Genomic DNA, 13,383 nt, shown 5'->3' on the forward strand with positions numbered 1-13,383 from the left:
TTTGGTCCAAACATGAAGCCAATACCTCTCTGATCCATTTCCTCTGTCCCATCCTGCCACCCTCGAGACTCAGGGAAAATCCATGTTTTCCTTAAGCAAAATAAAAAGCTCTGAAGGTCGAGAGAGATGAAGAGGAAGGATGAAGGACAGACTTCAGCGCAGGCTTCTCAACGAAATGCTAATCAATCACCCTTCTTCTTTAATCACTTTAAAACACGGAAGCCTGCGAGGGCAGCCAGACCAGGGCAGCTCGGGGCTCCCTCCACTCAGGTCATATCCTCTGGATCCTGCTGCCCCACAGGCCCAGCCAGAGTGGAAGGGGTGCACATCCAAGGGCACGGAGCTGCCACCTGCCCCGGGTGCTCCTGGGGGCCGAGCTCTGGGCCCTCGCTGTGGTTAACAACCTTCCACACAGCACAAGAGCCACAGTTCAGATAGAGAGCACTAAAGCCCAGGAGGGAGAAAGTGCTGAGCTGGAGGGTCCCCCCAGGACTCCTGCTCTCCCTGAGGGGCCCCCAACCCTGAAGGAATTCTCCACCCCTGCCAGACTGCACTTTCAGCATCCTAGCTGGAGGCTGGTGACAAGGAAGGAGTATGGAGGAGGGACAGGTTACCCCCAGGCAAGGGCCAGGAAAGCCCAATGAGAGGAGAGGAGTCCCCTGGTGTCCCTGATACTTGGCCAGCTCCAGGCAGGAAGTTCAGGGAACAGGCGTGTTTTTCGGGGCTCCGCGCCCCGTGCACTTCCTGCGAGCCCACCCTGCACACAACTCACACACACGCCCAGAGTGCCCTCTGACAGACAGGGCTCATTTTCCCGCCTCTGCAGCCAGAGGCCTGCACTGTTGGAGCTCGTTGAAAGGAGAGGAAGGATGTGGAATGCCCAGGCTCAAAAGGCCCCCAGAAAACAAAAACAAAACCACCACACCCCCTCCACAGTGGGGTTGTGTGGGAAAAGCCAGGCAGGAACTGGACCTCATTTTTATACCTTCCTGAGAGGCACGTGACAGGAAGCTATTCCTGCACCCTGTCAAGGGGGAACAGATGGGGGTGGGGAGAGCCAGAGGCGTCAGTGAACCGTCCAGTCCTGGGTGGGCTTTGCTGGCAGAATTACCAGGAAACAGATTCCTAAAGAGCTACAGCAACAGCATTAGCAGTAGGGGGTGGGCACCCCAGAAACCCTTCACCAAAGCACTGTGGATAGTCAAGGGTGGTCCCCAGCTGTGCCTTCATAGTTCAAGATTTAATTTAGGATACATTTCAGTGAGAAAAGAACCCTTAAGCAGGGCATGGTGGCACACTCCTGTAATCCCTGCCGGTCTGGAGGCTGAGGCAGGAGGATTGCAAGTTCGAGGGCAGCCTCAGTAATTTAGGGAGGTCCTTGGCAACTCAGTGAGATCCTGTCTCAAAATAAAAAACATGGCTGGGCACAGTGACGCACGCCTGTAATCCCAGCGGCTCTAGAAACTGAGACAGGAGGATCACAAGTTCAAAGCCAGCCTCAGCAAAAGCAAGGCTGCTAAGCAACTTGGTGAGACCCTGTCTCTAAATAAAATATAAAAACAGGGCTGGGGATGTGGCTCAGTGGTTAAGTGCCCCTGAGTTCAATCCCTGGTATGAAATAAATAAATAATAAAAAAAATAAAGGGCTGGGGATGCTAAGCGCTCCTGGGTTCAATTCCTGATACAAAACAAAACAAAACAAAAAACCTTCTGCCGAACACCTTTTGTCTAGGAAAAGCGATTTTAATTTGAGTTCAGAAATGGAGAGAGAAATTATGGCTAATATTTTTTGAGCATTATTATATATCCTTAGCTCAATTCATCCTTCTTGACAGCATGAAATGGATCCCATTGCACCAAAAATAAACTGGAGGTCCTAAGGGTCAGCTGGTTCCCCAGGGCCCACAGAGGTCAGGCCTCTCAGTGTTTTGATTCCAGTTCCGAGAAGCACATATGGGAAGGCTCTTTTTCAGTGTTTATAATAATTAAACTCCTCTGCAGAGACGCATACCAACCCATAGCCATGTGCTGTGGATTAAGATTAAACTAGTGATCATGGGTCAGAATCAAGTGCCCCTGGCCAAGGAGCTGTAAAAACTGCTTTTCACACACACACACACACACACACACACACACACACACACACACCAGTTTTTGACTTACTTTCCTAGGTGGAATGTTTAGAATACAAAACACTTTGGGGTTTCTGTAGTCTGAATATCTATGTTCTCTTCATTTCCTAACTTCTCCCGTAATGAAATCACTTCGATGCCGGGTGGGGAGGTATAGGTAAAATAAGAATTTCCTATGAATCAAGCTAAAAGCTTTCGGGCAAGAGACTTTGTTCCTGGAAAAGTCGGTAGGGAGAGACCAGGAAGAAGCACCTAATGAGATTCCTGTGTCCCCACTCCTGTGTCCCCCCAGCCCCTGTTGGCCTGCACTGTGCTGGGAGGGAAGGGTGGATGCCCCTGCCCTCAGAGCTGATCTCATAGTTGGGGGACAGTGGAGGAAAAGCCAGTCTAGAGAAGAGCAAGTAGCAACAAATCAGGTACAGATTATTGTCACCAGCAAGTTAAATCTAGTTGGGGAGGAAGGGTAAGTAACTGTGACAGACAGTGGGAACACACTGAGCTGAACCTCTGAGCTGAAATCCAAAGGTCCAAAAGGAGCCAGCACACTGAGCCCTGGGGGAGGATTCCAGCCAGAGGGACAGCGCTGCCAACGTCGTCCAAGTACCAGGTGAAGGCATGCACCCTCCCAGGTGGCCCAGCAGCAGGAACAGGGGGAAATGACTAGAAATGAGTCAAAGTCTTTGCCTGGGGGAAGGAAAGGGAAGCCATTGGGGATGTTTAAACCAGCAGATTCATTTTCAAAGATCCCATTCTGGCTATGATGTGAGCAGTGGTTGGGACAGATGTGTGGCCAAGGTCCCAGCTCCGCTTTGCTACCAGGCAGCCTGTTCCCAATTCACTGGCATTCAGAGCCAACCTCTACGCCACCAACAGGTACTGATTACTAGTTCCTGCGACAGATGACACAAGTTACTCACTGGCCCTTCTTCAGGGATTATCTAGAAATTATTTCAAAAAATAAGATTTACAAACATAATTATTGTCAATTTAAAAAAATAACTATGTTCCACACAGCACTTTAAGAAAATGGGTCAGAGTAAATTTTTTAAATTCATCCATTCATGAAAATATGGCCTGCAGGGCTGGGGATGTAGCTCAGTGGTAGAGCACTAGCCTAACATGAACGAGGCCCTGGGTTCCCTCCCCAGCACAGCAAAAGAAGGAAAGAAAAGGTCTGCTTACTTCCAAAAAAGCATTTGAGCGGCATTTGAGACCATTGGGATGAAGCCCATAAGCAACATGATAACTTAAAGTTATCCCTGGGAAAATGTTTACAAATATATTGGAATATCAACTTGGGAGAGAAATATTGCCATTCACTAAACAATTGTTAAAGTCTAATTTGCTCTAAGAGTTCGCACAGCTCCATCTCGGGCTAGGTCTTCATCATTTCTTCACTTTTATCCAGTTTATTCTTTCTCCTCCATCCTCTCCGGGGCCCTCCCCTGAAGCTTCCTGGTACTTGGGTTTGCTGCTCACTGGCGCCCCCAAGAGAGAGTAAGCAGAAAGGAAGTGTTGGCAGGACTGGCAATGCCAGGGGATGAGCAGTTTTAAGGTCTGCATTGTTCAGGTTCTTGTGGGTTGTATTTATGTTTGTGTTTGCAGATATGGGGGAAGTTTCTGGGTTAAAGTGATGCTTAAGTTTTAATTATCCATCCATTCCTGCACAACGTAGACGCTGAACACATTCACACCCTGCTTTTTTCCTGTTGAGTCAGCAAACCATGCAGGCCCACAATATGCAATCTGAAAGTCTTACAACTAGAATCTAATTTCCATTCTTAATCTTGTTCTAGGACACTCTTCCCTCTGTTCTAACCCAGGCCATGAGAGTCCCATCCTGGAACTGGGTATAGCTCAGTGGTAGAGCAGTTGCCCGGCACACTGGGGAACCTGGGTTCTATCTCTAGCACCTCAAAAAAGAATGAATAAATAAATAAATCCCAGTCTTTTTTTTTTTTTAAAGAGAGAGTGAGAGAGAGAGAGAATTTTAATATTTATTTATTTTTTTTTTAGTATTTGGCGGACACAACATCTTTGTTTGTACGTGGTGCTGAGGATCGAACCCAGGCCCCACGCATGCCAGGCAAGTGCGCTACCGCTTGAGCCACATCCCCAGCCCCAAAATCCCAGTCTTCATGCTTTGCACAAGATGAGTTGGATCACTCAGAAATCTCACAGGTAAACTTCAAGATAAAAAAAAAAAAAAAAGAAAAATCAAAAGATCAGAGAAATTGGAAAGTCTTTTTGTTCTCCTGCTGGGTGGATCTTAAAAGAACTATGATTACCTGCCTAACACTGATCATAGGCCACAAAAATTCCTCATTACAGCTTTTTAAAAATTTAGGAGAGAAGAACATCCAATTTTTAAAATATCTTACACACAAAAAACTACTGTTTCTATTACATTTTCCATAATGTCTACCACATTCACTACCTCCAAGACTGTTCACGGCCAGTCATGGTTAGAAGCAAAATATACCAGATTTGCAGCAGATTATGAGAAAATGGATGTGGCAGAAACGCAGAGGAATTTTTGAGGATTTGGTGGGGGCAGGGGGTGGAGAACAGAAGTGCCTCAGTTCTTTGCCTGGTTCTGGCTCTTGATGTTTGTTTCAAATTGCTCTCTTGCCTTGTATTATGAAAAGCTTATGTAATTGAACGTGCGTAAGAAGAATGTGTTGTTGAATTTTTCATTTAACCTGGGCATGGTCCCGCACACCTGTAACCCAGGGGGCTTGGGAGGCTGAGGCAAGAGGATCTTGAGTTCAAAGCCAGCCTCAGCAACTTAGCAAGATTCTAAGCAACTTAGGGAGAACCTGCCTAAAATAAAATAAAATATATATGTCTGGGGATGTGGCTCAGTGGTTAAGCACCCCTGGGTTCAATTCCTGGTATTAAAAAAAGAAAGAAAGAAAGAAAGAAATTTTCATTTAAGCAACTGAACCTTCAAAGGAAAAAACTTAGTTGCTCGACTATAAATGGAAACTTTCCAGGTATTCTTAAAAGGCATCTCTGAGAATAATAGGTGAAGGTTAGCCAACCGTATGCATGATTAAATGAGACAAAAAACGCAAGCTGAATGGAAATAAAACCTTTTAGGGAAGGGAAAATTCGCGTGATGGGTTTGTTTAGTCCTCCTCCACCCCTTCCATTTCTTTTTCTTTTGGGTAAAGCCTGGTAAGTCTCTTCTAGCTTCCTCGGAAGAGCATCAGCGATCCTTTGAAATCTGTCAATCACGTACCCTCCAAACCAGCCGTGGGCTCCGCTGGAACCTGGCTTGCCTGGCTCCGCTTACCAACGCAAAGCTTTACTGAAACGCCCCGGACACTCTGGACCGACTCGAGATGAACCCGGACGCCGCCCGAGCACAATAGATTCTCTTCTGTCGCAACAGGGGTGAAAAGATGCTCCCCCTGTCCCAGGCCCCCACCATCAGAGGGGGGCGTGCGAAAGCGGACCAGCGCGGCAGGTGAGGGCCCAGTGGAAGCCGCCAGAACACCATTGGCCTGACGCCCAGGCTCGGCCGATCGCGACCCTCAGTCCGGCGACTCCAACTCCGGCAGCCAGCTCGCTCGCTGGGCGCGGGTCCCCCGGGAGACCAGGTCTGCAGCTTCCACAAATCCCGCCAGAACAGGGCCCAACTGCGCAACGCGGGCTAGGGGAAAGTTCTTGGCTCGGTCCAGACCAGATTTGCGTCCCATGCTCCTCTCCGCCAAAAACTTTGGGACTTGGGCTGGGGCTGGGGCTGAGTGGTAGGGAGCTCGCCTGGCACGTGTGAGCACCGGGTTCGACCCTCAGGACCACATAAAAATAAAATAAAGGTACTGTGTCCACCTACAACTAAATACAAACAAAACCTTAGGGACTCGAAGCTCGCGCCGCCGAGCTCGATTCCCTCCTCTGCGCTGAAGGGGAGCTCTGCACCCGCTCCCCCAGGACCCACACCGATTCTACTAGGACAAGCACCCGGACTGGCATGGAAGCCCTCGGGACACTCCGAAGGCTCTCTAGAGGGGCTGCGTGCGGTCAGCGAGTGAGTAGTCTCGACCGCTCCCCACTTCGGGCCCCGGTGGGGCTGCGGGATGTTTGCAAACTCGCCGGGCAGCCCGAGCGCCGAGGTGGACGCGCTACCGACCCGAGCGCCCGCCAGGCCCCGGGTCCCGAGCTCTCACCTCCACTCCAGAGCGCCGGGAGGAAGAGCCCCAGCAGCAGCCGCAGCGGGGCCAGCCCCATCCTGGGGCCGCGGATCTGGAAGTTCTCTCCGGGCGGAGGGACGCTCCGAACTTGTTCAGTCGCCAGCCAGGCGCGCCAGCGAAGCGCCCCAGTCCCGGCCGCCCGGGCAGCAGGCGCCGGAGTGGCAGATTTGAGCCGCCGACCTAAGGCGCCGGAGGCTGGAAGGGGCGGACCGGAGCAGGTTGGGGTGGAGAAGGGGCGGGAAGGGGGCCGCGCCGGCTGGGGAAGGGAAGGAGCGAGCTGGGAGACGGGGCGGGGAGGGGCGGGTCCGGGGCCGAGCCCCGAGCGATGGGTGCGGGCGGAGGGGAGGTGCCGGCGGGGGCCGATCCGGGCTTCACCCCGGCAGGTTGCGGAGCTCGGGGCCTGGGGGAGGGGCGGGAAGGGGAAGGAAAGGGAGGGGGCTGGAGCAGGGGCGGGCCACCCGCAGGGCGGAGCGCAAGCGGAGGGCGGAGGAAGGGGCTGAGGAGGGAGGGAGATCCAGAGAAATCAAAGAAGGGGCGTATCGGAGGTGGGAGGAGAGGGGCGCCGGGTGCCCCGCAGGCCCCGCTTCCCACGAGTGCCTGGGGAAGAAGAGGAGGTGAGGGGAGGGCGCCGGAAGCAGCCCCCAGACCCATCAGGAGGGTCCAGGACTGGGGACCTAGACGCGCCGCGGGGAAGGGCTGGTCGCAGCGCCCCGGCAATGAGTCTAAGAGAAGTGACACTCGTGGAGGTTCGGAGAGTCCACGGAAAGGTGTAGCGGCGCATCGTGGCGGCAAAGTGTGAAGGTTCGCGAGCGCCGCAGCGGGGAAAGTGGTGACGGAGACGAGAACGGCTTTTGCCAACATGGCAACAGTGCCTCACATTTCTACAATACTTCCTAAAACGAACCCAGGTAGAATGTCCTTGTGAGCCTTGGGCCAGCCAAGAGCCAGGTCGTGTCACCGCTTAAAACTCCCCAATACTCTCAGGCTTCTGCTTTGAAAGTCCTGTGGGTGGCCCAGGGGCCCTACACGACCGGGTCCCCTCTCCTCTCTGGCTTCCTGTTACTCCACTTTCATTGATACTGGCCTCTCAAGCAGTCCTCCACCTCCAGGCCCTGGCCACGTCCTGTAGATTTGGAGGTAAGGAGACAAGCTGCCCAGAGGGAGCTCGATGGTTTATCATGACACTGACAGCAGGGGAAAGCCAGTGTGGTGTCAGCTCCCTGTGACCCTAGTCCTTCGGGTTGACACCAAACCAGGGGCCAGAGAAACCAACCACAGGAGGTGTGCTATGGAGCAGAGCTCTGGAGCCACGCAGCCTTGCAGACTCCTCAGGATGCTGCTACTGTGGCCTTGGCTGAGATGGAGACCGAGGGAAGGTGTGGAAAGTGCTGCCCTGACGCTTTGGAGGAGGGGAAATGGCCTTGCAGTGCAGCTAGCCTGGCTCAGACTGTGGCCAGACCTATCTGCGTGGCCTTGGAGGAGATCACCAGGTCTCCAGCGCCTCTCAGCAGAGCTGATCTGTCATTTCCTCGCCTCTGCACACCAGGCACTCTTTTATCTAAGTACATTTTGAAAAATTATTATTTATTTTTTTATTTTTTAGAGATGGTGTCTCCCAATGTTACCTTAGGCTGGCCTTGAACTCCTGGGCTCCAGAGACCTTGCTGCCTCAGCCTCCAAGTAGCAGGGAGTATATACATGCAGATACTCAAATCTCACATTCTTAATGAGGCTTGCTTTATACAGTGCTCTTCTAGTTTTCTGGTGTTATGTGACATGCCACCCCAAACATAGTAGGAGTAAAGCATCAGTCACTTTATGAGATTCGAGCATTCTGTGGGTCAGAGATATGGACAGAGCACAGAGATGTCCTCCAGGAAGCCTTAAGCTCAAATGCTGGTATCTAGAGTTATCTAACACAGGAGTCATCAAACTAGAGAGTCTGTGGTCTGTTCTTATGTGTCAGTGGTTTTGGAATAAAGTTGATGGTTTTTTGTTGTTGTTGTTGTTGTTGTTGCTGTTTTTTGTACCGGGGATGGAACCCACTGAGCCACATCCCCAGCCCTTTTTTATAATATATTTTGAGATAGGGTCTGACTGAATTGTATAGTGCCTCACTGTTGCTGAGGCTGGCTTTGAACTTGTCAATTCTCCTGCCTCAGCCTCTGGAGCTGCTGGGATTATAGGCATGTGTCACCGCGCCCTGCAGGAAGAGTCACCCGTGTGAGTATCACCTATGGCTGTTTTTGTGCTACAGCAGCAAAACCAAGCAGTCGTGATGTTGCATAGCCCACAACCCCATGTGGTATGGCCTTCTCCTAGCTGGCCAACCCTGATCTAAAGGTCTGTTCATCTGCAATGTGCCCACTTCACTGGATGATGAGACACAGGGCTCTAGGTCGAGGGTTTGAATGAGGCCAAGGTGGCTACATAGCACGGCAGCTGTGACTCCTAGAGACAGCTTCCAGTGAGTGAGGCAGAGGCTGTGTGACCTCATGTGACAAAGCTCCACAGTACCATGCTCTTTGGTGGAAGCAGTCATATACCTACCCTCAGGGGGAGGAGCCCTACACCCCAAATTCCTTATTAGAGGTGTGCCAAAGAATTTGCAGCTCTGTTGTAAAATCTCCACAAATACCAAAACTGAATAAATATGGGACCTCATCTCTGCAGCTGTAGTTTCATCTTTGCCATATGTCCATATGTGGCAACTTAACGTCCTAATCATGCCAATGATCAAAATATGTGAAAGGAAATGGGAGGGGGAAAAACAGACTCCATATTACACAACTCTTTCTATGTGTACAGGATCTCTGCCCCCAGAGCGACACCTGGCACTCCCCTGAATCTGCACTCCAAGGCCCACCATGTTCTGTACCAGCTTAGACCTGTGTGTCACATGTGGAAGCACCTGCTGTTCCTTAGCTAAGGGAAAGGGATGGCAAGGGCCAGGAGTAGTGTTCATCCAGGGGTGGGGAAGATTATCCCTGCTGATTCAAATGCAGAGGTCTGTAACTAAAATGAAATGGCATTGAGATCCCAGTCCATGAGTCAGCGTGCCAGCACATCAGTGACAGGACTTTAGACTTCCCATTGAAAGATCCATGGGAGCGCACCACATCACACGTGAAATGATAGACTCCTCTATGACCCGGTTCTAAACCCACACCCTGCTCTTCTTTGTCCTCCTACCCACTGTCTCCTGCCCCTCTCCTACCCACCTGTCCCCAGCCATGGCCTGTAATTGACTCCTGCTTCCAGTCTACTGTGTGGCTGCTGAGTTCACAGCTAGCCTCCCTGATTCCACCTTTTCATAGTACAGACGGATGACCTGACATTCAGACACCTGGATTGGCTCAGGAGACTAAGAATGGCAGTGTGCATGAAATGGCTCTGTTCTAGTTTCAGTGCTAGAGAGTCACTGTTCATTTACCTTTGCACAGAAATGGACTGAGCACCTGCTCAATTCCAGGTACAAGACAGGTGCATGAGATGCATCACTGAGAAAATACATGGCCCCTCCACCAGGGAGCCTAGGTCTCATGAACCCTGGTACCTGTCCCTTCAAGGCCTGCACCACTCTGGCTGTCACCCACCAGCATCTATACTTGAGCCCTCCAATGACTGCACCCTGGTTTTCCTTTGGTGAATCGTGGCTCCCACACTCACTCCCTCCTGCCCCTGAACCTGGAGCGAGGGTTCACCTTGCCTCAAGGCCATTCTCTTCTCTCTTCTTTAAGCCTCTGACTTGAAATCTTCCATCACTGGAGTGGACCAGCCCTGCTCACTGCCGTCATGTACAGGTGTCGGGGTCCCTCTCGCTCCTGCGTTACAGACACTACCTTCACTCTCCTTGTCATAATTCTTGGTGGTTTAAGTTCCAGATGAGTGATTTCCAATACCACAGCCTCTGTGCCCTTCTTGTTCCCAATCAGTGTGCTAAGCAACATGTTATAAAGAAAAATGACAAGTTCTGAAGTTTGCTGGGAAACTGGGATGGTGCCAATAAGAGTCAACTCAGCTGGGCTCCGTGGTACATGCCTGAATTTCCAGGGAGGCTGAGGCAGGAGGATCACAAGTTCGAGGCCAGCCTCAGCAACTTAGTGAGGCCCTAAGCAACTTAGTAAGACTCTGTCTCAAAATAAAAAATAAAAAAGGTTGGGGATTTGGCTCAGTGGTTCAATCTCTTGTACCAGGAAAAAAAAAAAAAAGAGTCAACTCATCAGAAGGCCAAAATCATAGGGGAAGTGTAAGTATCTTGTAGTTTCCTAGATAATGTAGATGGTGCCTGGAAGAGACTCCATTAAATGTTCTAAAGAACATACTGAGAGTACAGCTGTATGGTTCTTGGGAACTAGGTCATAGATAAAACATCCATTTAGACTATTGAATTGAACACAAGTGTCCAACGGCAGTCATAGTCCTATGAAGTGGAAGAGGTCTCCATGGCTAAAGATTCACCAAATCCGAAATCTATAGTTTGTACTAAGAAAAGGATACAATGTAGCAAACAGCTATAAAGTGAGATTGTGTGTCACAATCAAAGGCTATTCACTGTAAGGGATCTAGAGAGGCCAGGCATAGGACCCCTTGTTCTCCCTTCTGTAAGGAATATGGCTTGACACATTTTACCCCTTGGATCAGAAATCACTGATGTGTGCATGAAGCACTTTGGAAACTGGGAGTCCAAGAGAGAGGCTCAGCTGAGATTCTTTAAAATTTTTATTTATTTATTTATTTATTGGTACTGAATCTTTAACCCAGGGGGACTTTACAATGGAGCTAGATCCCAGTCCTTTTTATTATTTTTTTTAAAGAGAGAGAGAATTTTAATATTTATTCTTTAGTATTTGGCGGACACAACATCTTTGTTTGTATGTGGTGCTGAGGATCGAACCCGGGCCACACGCATGCCAGGCGAGCGTGCTGCCGCTTAAGCCACACCCCCAGCCCTCCTTTTTATTTTTAAGACAGGGTCTTACTAAGTTGCTAAGGGCCTCACTAAATTACTGAGGTTGACCTCAAACTTGTGATCCTCCTGCCTCAGCCTTCCTAGTTGCTGGATCATAGGCATACCCAGTTTCAGTTGAGGATTTTTACATTTTTGCTGGCCTCACAGGCATATTCCTACGGCATAATCAGCTCTATCCACAGAGCTCTCTGAGGGGCTCACTGAGACCAGGTGCAAAGTATCTATCTCACTGTTTTTAATAGAAAATACTGACAAGCTAGTACAGATCTCCCTGAACCTCCTCAAACCCACGATTAAAAAGCAACATTATTCATCAGTGTGCTTCATGGCCTTGGCAAGGGGTCAGAGCCATGCAGGAACTTGAGCACCACAGCTCAGGCTAATTCCAGGTCTACTAGAATTAATCCTCGCAGCACAATAGTTTTTATAGTTGCTGCAAAATGAAATGGTTCAAGTGAAAGACTGCATCTAGCACCGTGAACCTGAAAGTGGATAGAGCTTGTCTTTTGTATGTTTTACTCCCTTGAAAGACACTCTATCCAGTAGTAAAGAATTTAGTGAAGCCAGGTGTGGTGGTGTACACCTGTAATCCCAACAGCTGGGGAAGCTGAGGCAGGAGGATTGCAAGTTCAAAGCCAGTGTCAGCAATTTAGCAAGGCCCTAGCGCATGCGCGTGCTCGCTCTCTCTCTCTCTCTCTCTCTCTCTCTATTTGTCAATGGACCTTTATTTTATTTATTTATATGTAGTGCTGAGAATCGAACCCAGTGCTTCACACATGCTAGGCAAGCTCTCTACCACTGAGTCACAATCCCAGTCCCTTTTAAAAAGCGTACAATTCAACAGTTTAGTGGCGCACACTTATGATCCCGGTGACTTGGGAGGTTGAGAAGGGAGGATCACCAGTTCAAGGCCAGCCTCAGCAACATAGCAAGGCCCTGTGCAAGTTGGAGAGACCCTGTCTCAAAAAAAAAAAAAAAAAAAAAATTGGGAATGTAACCCAATGATAAAGCGCCCCAGGGTTCAATCCCCAGTTCCACAAAACAAACACCCCCCAAAACAACAATTAAAAAAGAAAAGAAAAAGCAAACCCCACAATTTAACTGTTTTTAGTATAGTTGCAGACCTGTGGAGCCACCCATACCACTATCTAATTTTAGAACATTTTCAGCATCCCCCAAAGAAACCCTGTGCCCAGGAGCAGACAGACCCCACCCTGCAACCATGAGCTGCCATTGGTCCATCAGCCTCCCTCTGACTCTGTGGTACTTCATATAAATGAAATCATACGGGATATGCCCACCCCACCCACTTTTTGCTGGGAGAATTGAATGTTCATGGAACTTAATCACTGAGCACACCCACTGCCCTTTTTATATTTTATTTAGAGATAGGTTCTCACTAAGTTGCTGAGGGCCTCTCTTAAGATGCTGAGGCTGGTCTTGAACTTAAGATCCTCCTGCCTCAGCCTCCTGAGCCTCTCCCTCCTTCGCTGGGATTACAGCACCCGACTAATATGTGGCCTTTTGTGACTGGCTTCTTTCACCTAGAATGTTTACGTGCATGCATGCTGCAGCACACATCAGTACTCGGTTCCCGTCTTTAGCTAGATACATTTCCATGGTATGCCACACTCCTCAGTTGGAAATCTATTTTATCCACCCATCAGTTGATGGATACACGAATATTTAGTATATGAATAATAACCAGAAATGCTGCTGTAAACACCCATGTACAAGTGCTGTGTGAACCTTTCTAGTTCCCTTGGTAGATACCCAGGAGAGTAACTGTGGATCTTATGGTAACTGTGTCTCTAACTTTTTGAGCATCTGTCAAACTGTTTTACCAAGTCATCACAACTTTTTACATTTTCGTCAGTAATGTACAAAGATTTCACATCTTCATCAACACTTGGACAATGCTTATTGTTTATATGCATTTGTATATATATATATAAAATAAATTGTTATATAAATAATATATAAGCTGTTTCTATTATAATAATATATAACATTTATCATAAGTAAGATGATATATAAATAAATTCATATTATATATTGTCTCATTACACACACACACACA

The 13,383-nt window shown here is 49.1% G+C and overlaps 1 protein-coding gene across 1 annotated transcript in view; it reads right to left on the minus strand.

Moving 5' to 3' along the window:
* Nucleotides 1-6,484, minus strand: part of Mertk (MER proto-oncogene, tyrosine kinase) — a 98,824-nt gene extending 92,340 nt beyond the window's left edge. The window contains exon 1 of the mRNA XM_076833158.2: nucleotides 6,308-6,484. Within this exon, the coding sequence (XP_076689273.2) occupies nucleotides 6,308-6,368 (61 nt within the window). The 5' untranslated portion in view covers nucleotides 6,369-6,484. The remainder of the gene's footprint in view (nucleotides 1-6,307) is intronic.
* Nucleotides 6,485-13,383: the final 6,899 nt, after the last annotated feature.

The sequence above is a fragment of the Callospermophilus lateralis genome, chromosome 14, assembly GCF_048772815.1.
Source record: "Callospermophilus lateralis isolate mCalLat2 chromosome 14, mCalLat2.hap1, whole genome shotgun sequence".
Lineage (NCBI taxonomy): Eukaryota > Metazoa > Chordata > Mammalia > Rodentia > Sciuridae > Callospermophilus > Callospermophilus lateralis.